The 18,623-nt window shown below is 39.2% G+C and overlaps 2 protein-coding genes across 3 annotated transcripts in view; both read right to left on the reverse strand.

Moving 5' to 3' along the window:
* Positions 1-1,216: 1,216 nt before the first annotated feature.
* On the reverse strand, positions 1,217-7,660 carry SLC35E3 (solute carrier family 35 member E3). 2 transcript variants are annotated; one of them, XM_074902893.1, is made up of 5 exons: positions 7,178-7,659; positions 6,880-6,990; positions 5,155-5,313; positions 4,166-4,248; positions 1,217-3,704 (listed from the first exon to the last, which is right to left on the reverse strand). In XM_074902893.1, exons 1-5 carry the CDS (start codon positions 7,565-7,567, stop codon positions 3,518-3,520), a joined length of 930 nt encoding a protein of 309 aa, XP_074758994.1. In that variant the 5' UTR covers positions 7,568-7,659; the 3' UTR covers positions 1,217-3,517. The 2 variants fall into 2 exon arrangements, with proteins under 2 accessions (XP_074758994.1, XP_074758995.1); XM_074902894.1 differs by lacking the exon at positions 6,880-6,990 and having other exon boundaries at positions 7,178-7,660.
* Positions 7,661-8,522: 862 nt separating this feature from the next.
* The window catches only part of NUP107 (nucleoporin 107), a 30,308-nt gene continuing 20,207 nt past the window's right edge, over positions 8,523-18,623 (reverse strand). Inside the window, exons 16-28 of the mRNA XM_074902895.1 lie at positions 17,545-17,690; positions 17,389-17,437; positions 16,229-16,298; positions 15,667-15,785; positions 14,423-14,461; positions 13,945-14,095; positions 12,820-12,926; positions 11,720-11,822; positions 11,381-11,541; positions 11,063-11,188; positions 10,254-10,367; positions 9,804-9,971; positions 8,523-8,841 (exon numbers count right to left, since the gene is read on the reverse strand). Of these exons, the coding sequence (XP_074758996.1) occupies positions 8,734-8,841; positions 9,804-9,971; positions 10,254-10,367; positions 11,063-11,188; positions 11,381-11,541; positions 11,720-11,822; positions 12,820-12,926; positions 13,945-14,095; positions 14,423-14,461; positions 15,667-15,785; positions 16,229-16,298; positions 17,389-17,437; positions 17,545-17,690 (1,461 nt within the window). The 3' untranslated portion in view covers positions 8,523-8,733. The remainder of the gene's footprint in view (positions 8,842-9,803; positions 9,972-10,253; positions 10,368-11,062; positions 11,189-11,380; positions 11,542-11,719; positions 11,823-12,819; positions 12,927-13,944; positions 14,096-14,422; positions 14,462-15,666; positions 15,786-16,228; positions 16,299-17,388; positions 17,438-17,544; positions 17,691-18,623) is intronic.

The raw sequence follows: 18,623 nt of genomic DNA on the forward strand, positions 1-18,623 counted from the left end.
CCTATTATATGACATTATAAAAATGAGGTTTTTACCTTAATACTTAACCAGCATTGACTACCACTGATACTTTTTAAAAAGTTTAATAAAAACTATGGGTAGCCCAAACAAGGCTTTAATATTGCTTTAGCCGCGGGCCATCACTGGGCATCCATTTCACAAAATGAGACAGAGACACAACACATTCCTGCTGAATTGCAGCTCTGTCTTGAAGCTAAGCTTCCCGCGAGACAAACCTCCTTTTCATACATGTAACAGCAGCAAAGCACTCTCCTTCAACCTCAAGCCTGATAGTAGCTGTTCACCCCTCAACAGGAAAACTACTCTGGCACAGTGCCCCCAGAGCCTGCAAGAACTTAGCAAGTTGTACAAAACCAGATGCAAAAATCTGTCAAACAAGTGCCAAGTTACCAAGTTAAAGGTAACACAAAGCTTTGAACTGACTGAAGGCATACTTCCTGTTCCTGTGGGGAAAACGAGAAAACCTCATGTATGTTGTTCTAAAGTGCTTTCAGGGACAAGGCTAGTAAAGCTAACTTACCACCAGTCACGCATATTTTATTCAGAATCATTTGGATCTGCTCCAATTTTTAAATGCCACCCTGTTATCTACACTAGATTGTCCACTGGGACTGCATCAATGGCAGCTTTTTAAAGTAAAGAATGCTTTAAGCAGCAAAGCACTCAATGGCAGAAAAGGACCAAGGTCCATCTTGTTACCACGGTTTAGTTATACGTAGAATGTGAAGTAAAATGAAAAGCAGAAAGTAAACGCCAGGGTTTGTACAGTACAGCTCCAATTGCAACAGCACATACAGGGTGATGACTACATATTGTTAAAGATGCCAAGTCCCCGATTCCTCTTTTAGGAAAGCCCAAAACTGAATGAAATAAACATAATTAGCAGGAAAACAGATTAAAGCACTGTAGTAAAAACTAGAATAAGCAAGTTTCCCACCAGGTAACTATCAGTAATTTTTATAAGACTCCAATTTTACCTCAGTATTTAAAAAGTTTCTTCATTTGTGTCACGAGTTCAGCCACAAAATGTGCAAACTCTTTAAAATATTTATATAGACAGAAATCCAAGTGACACCATTTTGTCTTATACACACCTAGATCCCAAAGCATATGCAATTCAGGCAAAAGATGGAGAAAGACAAGAACTGTTCTCCCTTGCAATAAGCAGACATCAGTCAAATGATTAAAAGTTTATTCCCACCCTACACATGGTATCCAAAGAAACAATACATACAGAGATCTATTTATCCCACGATTACACAAGCCTGCTGTATTTAATATTTTGAATCATATGACAAAGTTCAAGATACCTTATTCGTTAGATACAACAGGTAAATCTCAAAGGAGAGTTCTTGAACGTATGAAAAAAATCACGTCACTTAAGTGACCCCCACGACTTACACATTCCAGCAACAGACTGTATTCATAATGTATTGTTTTAATGATACTGTGAACCTTCTCTTGCAGATCTGCGCCTCTCCTTTTAAGGAGTCTATTTTCAGACATGGTTGTTTTGTTCATTCTATCACTTATATATGTTTACATTAGTCTCATCCCAGATATTGTTGTCATAGAGGCTTCCAATTCAGTTGTTGTCTTCTAACTGTAAGTCTTTGCGCTCTGTCTACATTTTAGAAGAACTTGTGCACAGCACAAATTAACGCAAATGGCTTTCTCAGTGTATGTACTGAAGGATATGCATCCACAGATTGACTGTCTGAACACATCTTCCAGCAGTCCAGGCTGTATTTTTAAACTTATTATATAGATTTATAAAAACATATACAAAAAATTATCCTTGGACCAGTACAATGTCTAAGACACAGTTGGTAAAGGTGGAAAATTATTCAGGTGTTTGTAACTCTGAAATGATATAGAGTATTACAGTGTAAACTTAGGTTACACAGAGAAATAACTTTTCCTTAAATCAAGAACTCTGTAACAGAATAAATAAATTACAAGTTTGAGAAGATCTACATTGTTTCCTACACAAAGATTTGTTACCTATATTATAAAAAGCTTAGAGGAACGAAGTATCATTTCTGCCGGTGGTTGTAAAACGTAAATACCTGCTTTTGTTCACATAATTCCCCTCTTTAAATCTACTAGAGGTAGATGAAGATAAAACGAGCCCCAAAATGTAAGGATTTAGATACTGCAAATAAATTCTAGGTTTGCAGGGTTAGTGAACATATGTTCTCACCAGATTTACTGAAAGCAGTTATTTTTTCTTTCTTTTTTTAAATAGAACAGCACTGAACTTCTTCCTTCCCCGTTGTCAAAATCAGTGCTTGATACTGTCATGAAGTAATTTTCAAAGCTTTCCTGAATTAGAGCAGAAGTAGGTCCCACCCCGCACCCTTCAGTCACTCCAATACATTTCCAGGGACTGCCTGCTGAGGAATCGCTGCCCACCCTGCACTGCCCAGACCGCCCCTGGGCCTCCCCTGACACCATGACAGCAGCCAAACCTGCAGATCCCACCTGAGGTGACTCTTGGGGAAAGGTGCAGGAGCAAGGCAGGTGGGGCTGAAGGCAGGAGAGAGAACTGGGCGACATTCATGTGCGTTACAGATGGTGAGCTTTCCCAAGATTTCTCCAAAAATATTTTTAGCATGGGTGTCTGCGTACAAAGGCTGCAAAATATTTGGTTATTACCAGAAAATCAGAGATTTTATTAGGCCCACGGGTATTTACAAGATCTTATGTAAAGCCTTGGTTTTGGCATAGAGAAAATTCTAAAGCGGTAACAGAATTTTCTGAAATGCAAGTGACTTCATTAATGTCCTGATGGACCAAAAGAAAAATTTAAGGTGAACTATTTAGATCCAATTTCCTACTTTTCTATAGCTTGGCCTGTTGCTTCAAGTTTTCCAGTGTTCCCTCTAGTCTCTCTCCACCTGTAATTTTATCTACTTTCTTCGGCCAAAAACAATCAATGTGTTTTAGTCAAACATACATAAGAAAGCATACAAGAAATAGGAATTAGCTTGGCGGCCCTTTTTAATACTGAACAAAAAAGTATGTTTCCTCTTCACTGTTCACCAGACAAAAAGGAGGAAGCATCACTACATACCAGAACATCTGCATAAAAGTGCCTCCAAGTTTCTTCATAACAGCAATACTGGCATAATCACAAGGACAGGATTCCTTTTCTTTCTCCGTATTATAATAGTAACCACCACCATCTCATTTGCGATGCAAAAAATTACAATTACTTCAGTACAATTTCCACAGCAATTTGAAGTGTGCCTTTTTCTCTTTTAAGTTACCATTTAAATTTAATGAAAACGATAGGATGGACTGCGATGCAAAACCCCAGCATTTCACATAATTCAGTGCGTTTGGTTTAGTTACAGAATAACGATCCTGGAAGTGAAACCAAAACCATAGATCTAAACGAATGAGTCAATTTTGCGCATTCTAGAATCAATGCATATTTAAATACTTGTTTTCCTTCACAATATTATTAGTTGCACCTCCTGAACCCCTTGTTTTACGGACGCTGAACCAATTTGCTCTTATTGCTTTCCTGCTCACTAAGCTTGAAGTGGGTGTAAGCTAAAATGCCCAACAATGTGCACAGAATCCCAAGGCCTTGATTAACAGACAGTGGATCCTTAAATAAGAGGCACCCTCCCAGTAGGGTGATGCAGAACTTGAAATGTCCAAACATGTTATACCTAGATATCTGTTAAGGATAATAACAAATGTCAGTATTACTTTTTGTAAAAACAAACACTTGGGAACATTAATTACATTCAAAGCATGAAATGGTATGACACATTGACTTCAACTCATGTAACTTTCCCACATCTCCGCGGCTACGAGAACTAGCCTCCAGCTAAAGCCTTCTACCCACCACACACTACAAACTGACATGCCAACACTTCCTTGAAGGTAGCCAAAATGTGGATAAATATTCTTTGTAGGTATGAAGGTCACGTCGGTAAGTTAACTGCCATTATCTACACAAACACCAAAGAAATTGGAGACACTACAACAAGAACATGCTTTTCCAGCTTCAATCCTTAAGATAAAGCAGGAAGGTTACCAAACAATTTTCCCACAGTAAATCAGCCCAAATGAATGCTAACATAATTCATACGGAAACGGGAGAAACAACTAATGTTACGAAGGATACGTGACAGGTGACGTATTTCCAATGATCCAGTAAATGGACAAGTTTACCATGAAGGCAATTATTCCAGACAGCAGTACCATTATCTGTGGATTAACAGACACAGTCAGTAATCTGACACCCTTTGACCATTTGTAGATACACTCCAGGTTATTTATTTCATTTCATTTACTTTTAAATGCAAAATATCAGGGAAGAAAAACATATGGAGAACAAAAAAAGAAACAACATCAAATCAGCGCAGATGCTGGTGATACGTATAAGTACCTCAGGGTATGATGTCCGTAAACATATACTGACATAACCACAAGCCTTTTCTCCTTTGCTCTCAGTGAACATTGAAGAGTGATTTGGAAAATCTGGTTACTCATACACATAGAGGTTGTATTCTTTACCTCTCAGACAAAGTCTTATTCACGGTCACAACAAAAACTATTTTGGAAAAATATCAGTTTTATTTACATTGAGAAATGACCCATCACTGAGCAGCATGATCAGCAGCGGTAAGAATACGCCACTGGCTCTTTTTTGGACGGAAGGATAAAGAGCGAAATTATAGCTCACTTCTGAAAATAAACTAACATTCTAGAGAACAGCCAACACTGGCATCCTTCCACAGAAGAGGAGTTGAAGGTGCAGAAGTGAGCATGCTTATCCCTTTCCTGAGCGGACAGTAAGAGCTGGATCTAGGGCACTTGCATATTTTTTATTTAATACACTAGGGAAAGCTTCTGGATTTTGTCAAGATCTTCCTGTTGTTCAGAAGCCCTCTCAACAGAAACAAGAATAAAGAGGTAAATCAACAGAGTCTCTCCTCTGGGAGGAAGTGAGACAGACACAATAAGGGCTTTTTTTCTCTTGCACATGCTCCTCAACTCATCAATAGTCAATGACTGTACAAAAAACTGTTTCACAAAGAAACAGATCTTACTATCAAATTTAACTACATCAGTGACAATTATTTATTTAAATAAAATCAATAAAAGCCTTACCACAGCAGAAAGTGTCCAGGGCCCAAATATTCCCCCTTCTCCAAAGACTGGCTCAAAGAAGGGTATGATGAACAGCAACATAGCTGAGGACATTGGTGCCTGATAGTACAGCAACTGCATAGAGTTTACCTGCAACTCGTGCTGCTTAGCTCCCACCCACTAAAACAAAGAGAGAAAGCCGTTAAACATCAGGAATAAAAAACGTAAATTGAAAACCTGAGCAAAAGCAAACTGGATACTAACACAGAGGGAGTCTCATGTGGACAATACTACATAAACAGATTGCTGAGCATCACCTTCTACCTTTGCCTTACTGGAGGCCCATGTCTTTGTCTCTTGCAAGCGCACAAGCCACATGAGGAGAAAATCATATGCAGGGGCAGTGAAAAACCCCTGAGAAAACCTCCTAAACCTTCCTTTTCCCATAGCCTGTGGGTAAAGTATTATACTTGAGGAAGAACAAAAAAGTAGCAGAGCTGGGAAGAAAGTGCTAGCTCAAGACAAATTCCAGATCCAGTCTATGATGGAGCTGAGCACCTTTGTCTAAGCAGAGATCTGCTTTTGCTCCTTTCTTCTCGTTTTCCTCAACACACAAGCTAACAAAACTAGTAATTTTTTTTTTCTTTTGCCAGTTTATTCCAAATTTACTGGATTTCATTTCAATACTGACTATAATTGAGTATAACTTGGATTTTCAATGTAGCATGCTTTAAGAGGCAGCATCAGTTATCTATGGTTATAAAGACAGATGTTATAGCCAAAAAGATGCATCTTTATATCATACTGAAGGATGACATTTACTTTAATAGTTCATATTAACTGGTAAAATGGATTACAGCATATAAACTTCCTAAGGTTTTTTTAAAATTACAGAATAATTTCACTTAGGTACTGTCATTTCTCCAGTACACACATCACCACTTAAAAGTTACTGTGCAACATCTCTCTCCTCCTGCCCCAAAACAGGACAAGAGACCAGTATTTATCATCTTGCACACAATGGGTTAAAGAGCCTCACTTCTTTTGGAAGCACAGCACACCTGTAACAAAGAAGTTCACATTTAAATTGATGATGACTGGCACGACAGGGGACTCTAATTTGGGAGGCTTTTACAGTCAGGGGCGATAATGAACTGGTTGTTAGGACAATGTTACAGATGAAAGGACTAAGGCGATCCTTGGACTTTATCTATTTTTTTCAACCCTAATTATTCAGAAAGATTATATTGTGCATATATATTAATGCACTCTTCTACAAAAACACCTGAGACTGTATATAGTCGAAATTAAAGAAGAATGCTAATACAATGTAAATAGCTCAAAGATAAACCACGAGATTAACTGAAGGACTGGAAGATGCCCTTTCTAGGGAAAGGCTCAAATACCTGGCACTTGTATCAACAAGGAGAAAATCTGTGCTCTCCCGATCTTCACCCCTTGAAAATATGCTCATGACCACCTTAAAGACGACACCTCTTTCAGCAGCAAGGATAATCAACCTCTCAAAACAATTTACCAGGGGTTGTGGTGTATTATCACAATTTGGTGGTTATTTGGGTTGGGGTTTTTTTTGATTTTTTTTTTTTTTTAAATAAATAACGGAGTACGGAGGGTTTCCTGGAAGGCAGGGTGCTGTTTAGAGGTGATGTACCCAAGGGACAGCAGCTTGAAGACTTAACCACCACAACATTCCCGCCAGCACGCCCTCCCCCCGCCATTACCCACCACTTGGTAGAGAGAGGTCACCAGGACGCCCAAGGTAGCGAACGCCATCCCCAGGACGCTGAACTTCACGTCGTAGTAGGAGTTGAGGAAGACTCCCAGCGTGATGGGGACCTGTGGAGGAGGGTAGAAGCGGTTTAGGCCCGGCCGCTGCTCTCGGCGTCGCCTCAGGTCGGGCGGGAGGAGGGAGGCGGGGGGCGCGGGGGAACCCCGCGCCCCCCGCCTCCCTCCTCCCGCCCGACCTGAGGCGACGGCCGAGAGCCGTCCCCTCCCGCTCCCCTCAGCCCCGCCGCCTCCTCACCAGGGTAAGCTTGATACGGAGAGGGAATGTCTTTCCGTAAGCCAGGCTCTGGATGACCACGATGACCGGCGTGGTCATGGCCTTAGCCAGCTGGTAGGTGCCGATGGTGTTGCTCTGCAGGGAGAGGTTGGTGAAGACGACGAAGCCGCAGAAGCTGAGGGCCAACGGCAGCACCTGGGCGGGCTGGAGGCTTTTGGGGGAGAAGGCGCCGAGCGCCTGGCACAGGTAAAGGCCGAGCCAGGTGATGGCGAAGTGCACCAGGGTGAGGCTGAGGTTGGGGAAGCCCAACCGCACGTACAGCCACTTGTTCAGGAAGACGATGCAGATGGAGGCGGCCAGGTTCACCAGCAGACCCGCCGCCAGACGACCCTGCGCCGGCATCCAGCCCATGGCGTCCCGCTGGGCCGGAGCGGCAGCGGCGGCGGGGGGGGGGAAGCACCGGCCCAGGCAGCCCGCCGGCCCCCAGCGCACCGGCCGGGCCGCCGCCGCCTGCCCCCGCCCCGCCGGGACACGTGGGCTCGCGCCTTCCGGTGGCCCCGCCCGGCCCGGCGGGCGGAGCTGCGGCGCCGATCCGCGGGATCCCGCCCCGGAGCGGGACACCCCCCCGCCGGGCACCGAGCGGCGGCAAAGGCGCCGTGCCCCTAAGGACACCCACGCTACGGTGTAGGAACTCGCCCCGGCCCCCCCCCCCCCCAACTCGGGGCTATCCCCAGCGCCTCTCCAGGTACCTCCCAGCAGCGGGACTGGGTGTTTCTATGAGCACGCACATACCCCCGTACACACATAAAAATGTAACACAAACTACGTTGTCAGGCGTCAGAAGCTGAAGCCCCAGCCCCGCTGTATTACAGCTCCGTCCTCCACACTGTCGTTAAGGGACAAGCAGCTGAATGTCTGCTTAGTGTGAACAGCGCCAGAACAAGGTTTTCAAAGAGATTAGAAAATCTCAAACTTGGGAGTTTCCATATACGACCACCTTTTCCCCCAGTTCGGGATTACACCGGCATTTTAACAACTACACAAGGTAGGTGAGAACAGTACAAGCCCTGAAGCAAGCCCTTCTCTCTTCCGGGGGGCTGGCAACGGCCCTTCGACATGTGTGCTCTTCCTGTGACGTCCCTCTCCTCCAGCCCTCTGCACCTGGTTTCTTCTCCCCTGCTTTCCACACCCTTCCTCCTGCAGTCTCACTCTCCTCTCCACTGTACCCTTGCACGTAGTTCTCCCACCAAGTAACGTTTCCAGTCTAGGGGCAGCTCTCTGGCATGTAGCAAAGAGATTAAAGAGGTTCATACAATCACCATATTCATATAATGACATTTTAGAGTAGAAGGAACAAACGTTTCCTGTTTGTGAAGCACTTTTATTAGAAAAAACATATGAAAAAAAGCTGTATAACATATCAGCTCTGAAGTTGGTCAGAATTTTTCAAGTTGAAACTGAAGTCTGGAAGTTGCATTTTTCCTCCCAAGACCAGAAGTTTGTCCAAGTCATGGTTTTGCTTTTTTATAACCAGAATGTCCATGTTCAGAAGTTTTTGCAAGTACCTACATGAAATCCTATGACTGAATTTCATATCCCAAAGGATCAAGATCCTGGTCCAGAAGCATCAGAGAAGATTCCCTCAGCTTCTGTAGAAGCTTTCGGAGTTCTTCTTTTGAAAATACCTACGAATAAAAAAACCCAACCACATAATAAAGTTATATTTATTTGCAATGAATAGCACTGATATCAAAGTAAATGGTGATTAAAGAGAAAGAAGAAAAAGTAGTAACTTAAGACTGCGAACATCAGACATTTCAGAATGGCATTTTAGTAAAGGACTGGAAGCTAGTAGCAGTATCCGAAATCTGAAGGTAGTCTCAAGATAGCTCTGTCTCATAACTACTACAGAGATTATTGGTAAACAGACAAGGTTAATTTTCCTGTTATTGCTGGCAGAGATCTTAAACCAATCCAGATGAATGTATCACATTATTTTTCTTAGCCTTGATGTTTCTTTTCAGATTTCTAATCCTTGTTTGATTTTTTGGTGGTTTTTGTTTTTGTTTTGTTTTGTTTTGTTTTTTTGCAGGGAGGGGAGAAGTGTTGTGGTTTAGTGGTGGGGGTTTTTTTGGGTTGCGTTTGGGGTTTAAGTGATAAAGTTTTTTGGGGTTGTTTTTCAGGCTTTTGGAAGGAAAGAAGATTAGGGGTAAACTAAGTGCTTCAAAACAAAACTTACTTATACAGTGTTCTGAAATGTAATGGAAATTTTAAAAATTGAATTACAATTCTACAGTTCAACTGAGAATCACAGAATTGTTTAGGCTGGAAAAGACCTTTAAGATCGAGTCCAACCATTAAGCTTATTTCAATTCAATAGCCCCCATCCAAAAATCAGTAACTGTATTACTCCAAAGAACTGCGTGTCAAAACACCTGCATCATCCTTGGTGTTTCAAAGTTAACTCTCTGATTCCTTAAGTCAGTGTACAAGGAAACTACTACTGCAGTGAATGGGAAGAGATAAAGAAACTTATGATGTTAAAGAACATATGGCGTCTTCCTCTCTATATAGAGGGTTTTTCCACAGTCAACCCACAGAGCTTTTAAAATGGAAGCCAAGCTGCCTGCAGCTCTCACCAACTCACCGTATAAAGCTTGTGTCTCTCAGAAGCAACCATGTCAGCCAGTCGCAGGCACTCCTGATACTGTCCGGTACTATGTAACACCGTATGCAGTAAAAAGCACATCATTGGCAGACACAGCTTTCGCAGCAAAATCATCTGGTGTGTTCGTTCCGGGTCATCCTCAGCATCCTTACCATAGCAAAATAACATATTAGTATTACAAACATCTACCTTCAAAAGGCATCTCAGCATAACCACGTGATTAGTAGCGTCAGAGGCAAAAAACTGGACTGACCAGCCTAGACTGGACTGTCAGATCTGATTTATATGGTAACTGAAGGGGAATCAATCTGTAACATAGTAAGGCCAGAGTCAACTAAACAGAAGTACATCAAACTAAGGACGACAAAGGTACAACTGGGTATAATCTGTGCTTTGTGGTCTGTGCCATGATATAAAAATTAATTTTACCTCTCTAACGTCAACCATCCATCCTCCATCAACAAACAGCAATACATTGTACATTTTCTCTTTCACGTCAGCTGTAAGAGCATCCAGGAGGCCTTTCCAAATACCATAATCCATCTGGCAAAGAAACAAAAAATAAACTACCGCAGAACAAGATCATTTCCAAGGCTATTTTAACACAGACTCTTCACATAGCCTGCAACAGCCAGCACAGCTCCAATTAAAATTAGAATCTTCAGCTAATGACTGAAACTTAAGAGGCTGCTGCTAACAGCTATTTCCATCCTTGCTTAATTCCCTGTCCAGAGAGTCAGACAGGTTGCTCAGAAGCAACGCCACTAGTGAAAGATAATTTTAAACTTATTCTGCCGTAAAACAAATACTTGTATCGACTGAATACAGTATATTCACACAGGCCAGACATGCAAAAATAACTTTTGGCAAAACAAAACAGCAGCATCTTTTAGAAAAGAAAATATGACAAACATGAGAATAAAGAAAGAATTAATAGCAAAACCAGTACTCAGATTTATTAATAACACTGACAATCAACAAGTTAGAATGAATATTTACTATTATATTACAATATTATATGTAAAGCTGAGTAATATTAAAAAAGCCATGAGAATTTACTGTGCTGTGGTATTACTATTCTACTGTCTCATACTCTCTCAACATAAAAATAGAATAATTTTTAATAGAGTTCTTAAGCAACATGAATTAGCAGTCTTCTACTCTGTTTCATTAAATTAAAACTGCCTCCTAAGCAAGAATGTAAACGTTTATAGCAAATAACTTGAACTTATACCTACCTCATACTTCTTTTCTTTATGTTCATGGGCCACTTTTTCAGTGAAACTTGCTTGTGATAACAAAGAAGGCTTCTGTGGAGCCGAATTCATGTGTTTAAACCATTCATTAAAGGTTTCGTGGGCTTCCTGGATTGCAATGGAAACAGTGTTCGGACATTTTAAGCTCATGTAATTACAAGAAAGTCATTAAATGCACAGCTATAGTGCATCCAGGAATCAGAAGTTAAATCAAACGGACAAAGCTTCAAGTTTCACCCCCAAGGCAAAGCCACCATTATTTCTAAGTAATAACTTGAACAGAGCATATTTGAAACTCACCAAATATGCCCGAATACATAAATGTTCCCGTATAGCATTGTCATCTTCAGCTGGAAGTGGAGTATCCATTCCCTGTTCTTCCCATTGGTTATATATTTCTGCTATAGAGTCTTGAGGAATCTTCACAAACACATCTTTTGCAGCTTCATGTTTCTTGGATGCTATGAGAATGTGAACTGAGTATCAACAGCTTTGCAATGTCCATACTTTATTTTTATAAACTGACAAACCCATGCTTTTTAACAGACCAGATTGAAAGTTATATCAAATGTAGTGCCAAGAGCCAATGAGAACAAAACCAACATTTAAAACATCTACAATATTTGCAATGTTTAGTACCCAAGAACTTCCTCATGATTGCATTGCTTTGCTTAAGTGCTTCTGCCCTCTGTGCAGGATCAAATACGAGCCAGTCAATTACATCTATTTTCAGCTGATCCGCCTGTAAAAAACAACATATAGATTGATTAACATTTCAAGCATACAGCCTCTGTTAGACACATTAGATCTGGTCAATGAAATACACAAGTTTCTAGAGATCTTTGGATAGCACTATGACATACAAATGAGGATTGCTTTATTCACAACTCCAGTATCAAAAGCTTAGAAAACAATCTCTGCAATCTAGAATAATTCAAAAATCCATTTTTAAGTATTCCCAAGATATTCAGACCAATGGCTGAGCATCAGCTCTCAAAAATTTTTTATGGACTATCCCACATCTTCCTCAAACTTTAATATGAATATGCTGCATAAACATGGTTCATGGAGCCCTTGCTATAATCTTCAGGGGTGTCATCAGCCTGAAATCACAGTTTTCCAGCTCTTGCATTAGATAAACTATCGATTTGGCTTAGAGAGTTTAAACTTTGTACTGAACAGCAAAAAAATTGCCACAAGTTTGCAAACTATCAGTTGCTTTCTAAACAGTACTTTGAATGCAAGCTGTTAACAGTACCTCACTGTCACTGAAGCACTAAGTTGGATCCAGCTGACACTCAATAGCGATGGCAAGGAAACTGCCAGCAAAGGCAACATCTGCTGTAGCAAGACTACGTCACTTGAGCACTTCATAAGGTACATCTGAGAGCCAAAGTATTAATCCTCATAACTCTTAGAAGCTACAATATCATCCTACTCTCAGCTACATCATACTTTGTTATAGAAATTTCATGGGCTTTATCTGCACTTATTGTTTGCATACAGACATGCTGCTCAGCAACATACACCACAGACCAGAAGATCAAGGAGATGTAGAAACAGGAGTTAGGAATTCATGCAATTCAACTCTTCACTTGTTCACATGGAAAGCCCATTTCCCTCACAGGCTTCTTCAAGGCAATTTTCACCATTGTTGAAAGAGAAATATGGATTATATACAGTAAAACACTCTGCAGTTGATTGCAAACTGGAACATCTGCCCTATATGGTACACTCACCTCTGTCGTGCCCGTATCTAGCATATGGTCGTGGTGACTGAATTCACCAGCATCCTTCTTGCGGATGTTTTCAACAACAGTTTTTGTTATGGTTGCAACATCCAGACCTGGGTTAAGAGATAACTATGTAGGAGCAATCATGAATTCAAACTCTCCACAAAATGAATTTCAGACTCTGGTTGTTGATCTTATTCCTTACCACTAGTAATTCTCCTCAGCCTAGTCACACTCACATTGTCAGATTAAATTATAAGCATTTGAGATATGTAATTTATTGCAGGTATTTTAGAAGAATTATATTTGAGATAACAGAACATCAAATATGGGAAAAATGGTAAGACAACAAGTTTTTCAGTCTGTGCTGGGGACCAGCATAGAGATATATTTGCTAAGATTGCTGATTCCTACAGTTCTGATGGCAAGACTGTGATTTGACAGCAGTGTACCAGGAAAAGCTCAGAACAGTTCTTTTACAGATGCTTAAGCAGGATGTTTTATTTCTGAAACCTTAGCCAAGTTTTTAAAAGAAAATTACTAAAAAATGTTTGAAGAAAAGTTAGACACTGAAGACTGCAGTAAATCTATTTCTTCGTGAATTGAGTGGCACAGAGGCATTGTCAAACTGGACAGTGTGCTGCTTCACTGTAGTCCTTTTTAGTTTGATGTATAGGCCTGGAAGGAAGCTTACAATTAATGCAAGAAACCCACCACGGCTAAGAAAGAGCGCTATAAATAAAACAACAACAAAAAAATACTCATAACCTCCCTAAATCCACAAACAGGTACAATTTTTATAATTAGTTTTCTGAAATAACATGATCATGTCAAGCTTCAGAGCATGTATTTGAAACAGGCAGCTGGCATTTACTTCCTGCTGTGTTTGGACATAATCCAGAAACAGAAGTGATATTTAGCTTAATTCAGAAAAAGAACTGCAATTCCAGGTTAGCTAAAAATCACAGTATACCTACTTGAAGAAGTGATCAGCAAATTAATTTTAATTGAAAAATGAAGAGACACAGGGAGGAAACAATATCATCTTTGTAGCTAGGTTTTGCATTAAAAAATACCGAAAGACAAAATAACTCCGGATATAAAATGATAATTGGAATATCAGCATCTCACCTGCATCTTTTGCTAATTCAAGGCAGTGGTGACGTTGATCACTTTCAGTAACATCTTCAAGAAATAAAGCATACTGAGCAACAGCTAGCTCTGGGGGCAAGTGGCTAACATAAAATGCTATTAAATCTGTGTGCTTCTCAGACATCATCCGCTGCAGAACAAGAAGCAAATATTTAGAAAAACATACTATATTACTCTGTAAAAATACATTTTATGTAAAAACATAAATGTGTAACAAATTTCTGACTATTTTGTTCTGATATAGGAAGATTCTGCTTCTCAGCTTCTAAACAGGGATCAATAAAACCCTCTTCTTTAAGCACTGCTGACAGAAACTTACATATTAGGCAAGCTTCCATGTATCTCCTGAGAAGAGAGTGTTACAGATCTTTCCATCCTGTAACCTTAAGTCTCCTTTTCTTCCTCCTTTACGTCTAAATTACATTAGAAAAAGCAAACTATATTTTCAAAAGCTTACCTGAATGTAGGTCTTTAGGACTTCAACAGAAACTTCCTCCTTATTGCAAACAAATATAAATTCAATTTAAAATCAGATAATATGGCAAAAAAAAACCTTTACAGGCTACCACTACTACACAGACACAAGGTTATTTGCTTATCCCTCCTTCAATAATCTACAATTCAAAGAGGCTCAGCTGGAAGAATGTTTCTCTTTGAGAGTGATTTAAAAAATATGTGTTTTCTGATACAAAAATTTAGTGTTCCAAGGATTTTCTTTTTCAGCAACTGGATAACACAGTTTTTGGTCTACATGGAAAACTACTTTTAAAATTGTTTTTCAAATCTTTCCATTTTATCGTATTTTTTTTTATTATTACATAAGATGTTGGGCAGACAGATTACTATTGCACTGTGCTATGTGCACGGCCGTATTACAGAAAATTCTAATGTTCCTCCGTCAAGGTATAAATATCACCTGGCTCAAACAACCAAAGTATAGTCTGAGCATCTGAGACTGCTTTAGTTAAGACTCAAGTGGTTGTTACTGTGAAGAACTACTATTTTAGTTCTGTATGTGTAAATTAAATTAGAGATCTTCATCGAAATGGGTACCTATATGAATTGTACTCAAACATCAAATAAGGAACATCATTATGAAATATCAAACATCAAATAAGGAACATTAAAATGGTAGAAAAGGAGAGCTTGTAAGTACTTGTGATTGCCTTAGAAAAGAGTAATTACAGCTATGTGACCCATCTACATATTTAGCATAAATAGGCGAGGTAGCCAGTAGGCTATACTTAGTAAATATTTTGGGAAAATATGAGACGTTTCAGCTAGTACCAATTACCTCAAGCAAAAACATCTATGAGCTTACAACAATAGGTACAACTCCAAGGACTGTGTACAGTATCAGGTTATGTACAAAGCATCTTGGCTGCTATGAATAAGCCTAACACTGAAGTTTGAGTTGGGTCCTTCTCAATAACAGGCTTATGAGTAGAATCCATCATCCTCAAAAAATAATTTTCAAGCTGAACTGGAGGAGAAGAGGATGCTCTTTTCTAATTTTCTAATGACTGTTGTATTTAGGCTCCAAGATCATCAAATACACTATTTAAGCATGCAGCTCCTCATCAGCCTGGTAGTAATTTGCCATTATTGTATGTAGTTTATATATTTACACACAAGCATTTCTACTTCAAAGACTAGCTATTGCTATGACAACAAATCAAATGTAAGTTTTGTATAACTTACCTTAGTCTGCAGACCCAAAGTGCGGAAAAACAGAATGAGATGTGTCATGAAACGAAGCAGGTGTCCTGGGAGCACACTTCTGTCTTTGGAAAGCCATCTGCTGAATTCTTCCATCAAACCTATAGCCACCAAAGAAATGTCAGTATTAGCCCTATTGTGGGGAAAACACACCTACAAAATATTTCAGAATTATGCATTTATTCAACAAATGTAATTTAGCCTCAAAAGCTCAACAAAACAGAACAGCAACAGTTTTGGAAAGATTTAGCTGTTTGGCTTAAGCATCTGCTGTATGTATTCTGTCATTTCTTAGAAAAAGTTACAGCAATAGTCTCATATATATTCTGACACATTTACATGATTTCATGAGTGCTTTGAAAACGATCTTGTATGTTAAACTGCTGAAAGTCCTTACAGCTCTTGATTAAAGAAGCATCTCCGCTTTTAGGTGGAGTTTACCTACTGTGTGCCTCTAAAATCCATTCAAATGTAAGTTTCTGGAAAGGTCACTAGAAATAATGTAGTCAGTTGACATTTAGAAATCAGTTAGAGAAAAGCTCACCATCCACATCTCCCAGTATAATGAATTTCTGAATCACATGATAGTGTTCTTGGTTCTCCTCTATAACCCTCTGGGAAGAGAAAAAGAAAGTTCAAACTTTGAATATAATCTTATAGCATAATGTATAAAAAGTGCAAACATAAATAAATTAAGCAAAGGTTCCTTAGGGTGAAAAAAGCTATCCTATTTCAAAGGGCATAAAGAGCAGTAGAAAAAGCATTTGCTATCTCAATGTCAAATTACAAGAATATTGACAGACCGGAAGAACGAAACAGAATATAGATCTGTGGAGTTAATACTTCCATGGAAGAGATCCAAGACTAAGGGGAGAATAAATAATGATGTTACAGAGAATACATTCTACAAAGTCACAGAAGCAGCAACAATGTGTATAACTCCTTAAAGAAAAGGCCTGCAAAATTTACTTGAGGAGGAAGAGGTTTTTTTTCCTGGTAGAGGAATTAATGCATGAAGTACAATTCAAATACACCTGTAAAGCTGCCATATGGTGAGGACTGCACTAGAATGGCAAAGGGCACTAGGTGTATCTGTGGCTGACTGCATCAATCCGTAATCTTTCAGTATGTCTTTCTTTGTTTTAGCAAGATGGTAAATGCTCTACATCTATTTAATCAAATAAAAGCAAGCACAGTTTCAATTTAATCTTCACAAAATTAAAATACGTTATATATTCCATCTTAAATAAAGTATCCTGTGTGTTAAAAGTAACAAAGAAACACAATCTGTTTAAGCAAATATGCTTTTAAATTTTGAAAAACCTGTTTTGAAATATGCACACAAACCTCCTATAAAGAAAACGGCATGTAATCAATCTTTGCACATTTTATCAGAGTGTTAAACAGTTGATTTACTCTGTCTGCTTTGTATGTGTGACAACGCTTGACAGTCAGCTGTTTCTTTAGCACACCCAGCTAGTTTGGCAGATATGGGACAAGACAAAACTGAATCTTTTTCATCAAAGGTGGCAGCATACAGAAAAATCTATTTGAACTGATAAATTATACATTACAGAGGTAGAAAACCTAAAATAAATCACTGTGCATGCTTGAGCATTTCGTTAAATACTGTAGTAAAAGTAGAACCTAGTGAATAGTTAAAAATGGTAAACAGTGAGGAGAAACACTGTAATTAAAATGTACCTTTTTGTCTGTTGCCTGAAGTTCTTCAAAAACTTTTTCTGAGGTCCAGCTTCAAAGTAGGAGAGAAAAGGCAAAAAAACATTACCCTGAATATTCCAAACAGATCTGACAGGATCCTATGTTCAATGGAGGAGCACAATTTTACTTAAAACTTACTTTGTTTCTAAATAATCTCTAGGGAGTTCTTCCATCTCCTCTGCAGTTATTACTGAAGTTCGTATTTCCTGTTCAACAAGAGTGTCCACCATGACCCTGAAATATGCCCAAACTGTATCTTCCCAGGTATCGCAGACTGGAAGAAGCTACATATAAAAAAAACAGAGCAAAAATTATAAAGGGATGGAGAACTATCAGAATATGAACATCAACTGTAATTTAGGATCAGATTTTTGGGCACTAAAGCAGACTAATAACCACCTTGAACAGCAGCTTTTCCTTCATCAAAACAGGATACAAGAAATCCTTTAACTGAACAATGCTGTTGTTCCTTGATTATTTAATATCAAAGGTAGTCAATACATCCAGTTCTTCTCTGAATCTTGCTCTTTCAGCAGTGAAACCCTGGGACAAGTTCCAGAGAAAACACTGCATTTCATGAAACATTTTTTACAGTAATTTCCAAATTACTGAATTTTACTGAAATTACTGAAATTCAGTGTCATTAAATGTCTCTGGTCTGTCACAAGAAGGTAAGTATCTTCTGTTCTGTAAGTCCGTATAATTTTACAATACATTTTTTCCTATAAAGAACTAATTTTAAATTTCAGTGAATAAAACCTGAAAATATTCCCTATTTCCCCTCTTTATATTTCCTGAATTATTTTGTTTTCTACTGCATCATACCAATATGGGGGGGGGAGGGGGACAGGAAATCAAGCTCAGGTAGGAGCTTACCACTGATTACTGTAACAGCAAGGAAACTTTTATGATAGTCTGCAGTGTTCCTAATTGTTCTTAAAAAATTTAAAATTCACTAGTTAGAAGTGGGAGAGCACAAAAACATCTGGAGGATTAAAACTAATAAAAAGAGAAAACTACTTAAAGATGAAAGCACTGTACAGAGTATAAAACCTACTGATAATGAAATTCAGGTAAAGAAGAATCTTTGGATATATCAACTCATCTATAAGAATACGGTGCATGAGCAGGAAAGTGTGTATATAAGCTCTTAAATAATACTAGAAAAGAACTAAAATAACAACATTAAAACTGTTTGTACTGAAAGTCAGCAGAAA

The sequence above is a fragment of the Athene noctua genome, chromosome 3 (genome assembly GCF_965140245.1).
Source record: "Athene noctua chromosome 3, bAthNoc1.hap1.1, whole genome shotgun sequence".
NCBI classification, from domain to species: Eukaryota; Metazoa; Chordata; class Aves; order Strigiformes; family Strigidae; genus Athene; species Athene noctua.

Bases quoted from the DNA above. Each gene is read 5' to 3' on its own strand.
- SLC35E3 (XM_074902893.1), bottom strand. From the start codon at position 7,567: ATGGGCTGGATGCCGGCGCAGGGTCGTCTGGCGGCGGGTCTGCTGGTG. The intron at 5,314-6,879 runs GTGGGTAATGGC...TCTTTGTTTTAG, and splicing joins TGACCTCTCTCTACCAAGTG to TGGGTGGGAGCTAAGCAGCA. The intron at 4,249-5,154 runs GTAAGGCTTTTA...GTTAATCCACAG, and splicing joins CCTGGACACTTTCTGCTGTG to ATAATGGTACTGCTGTCTGG.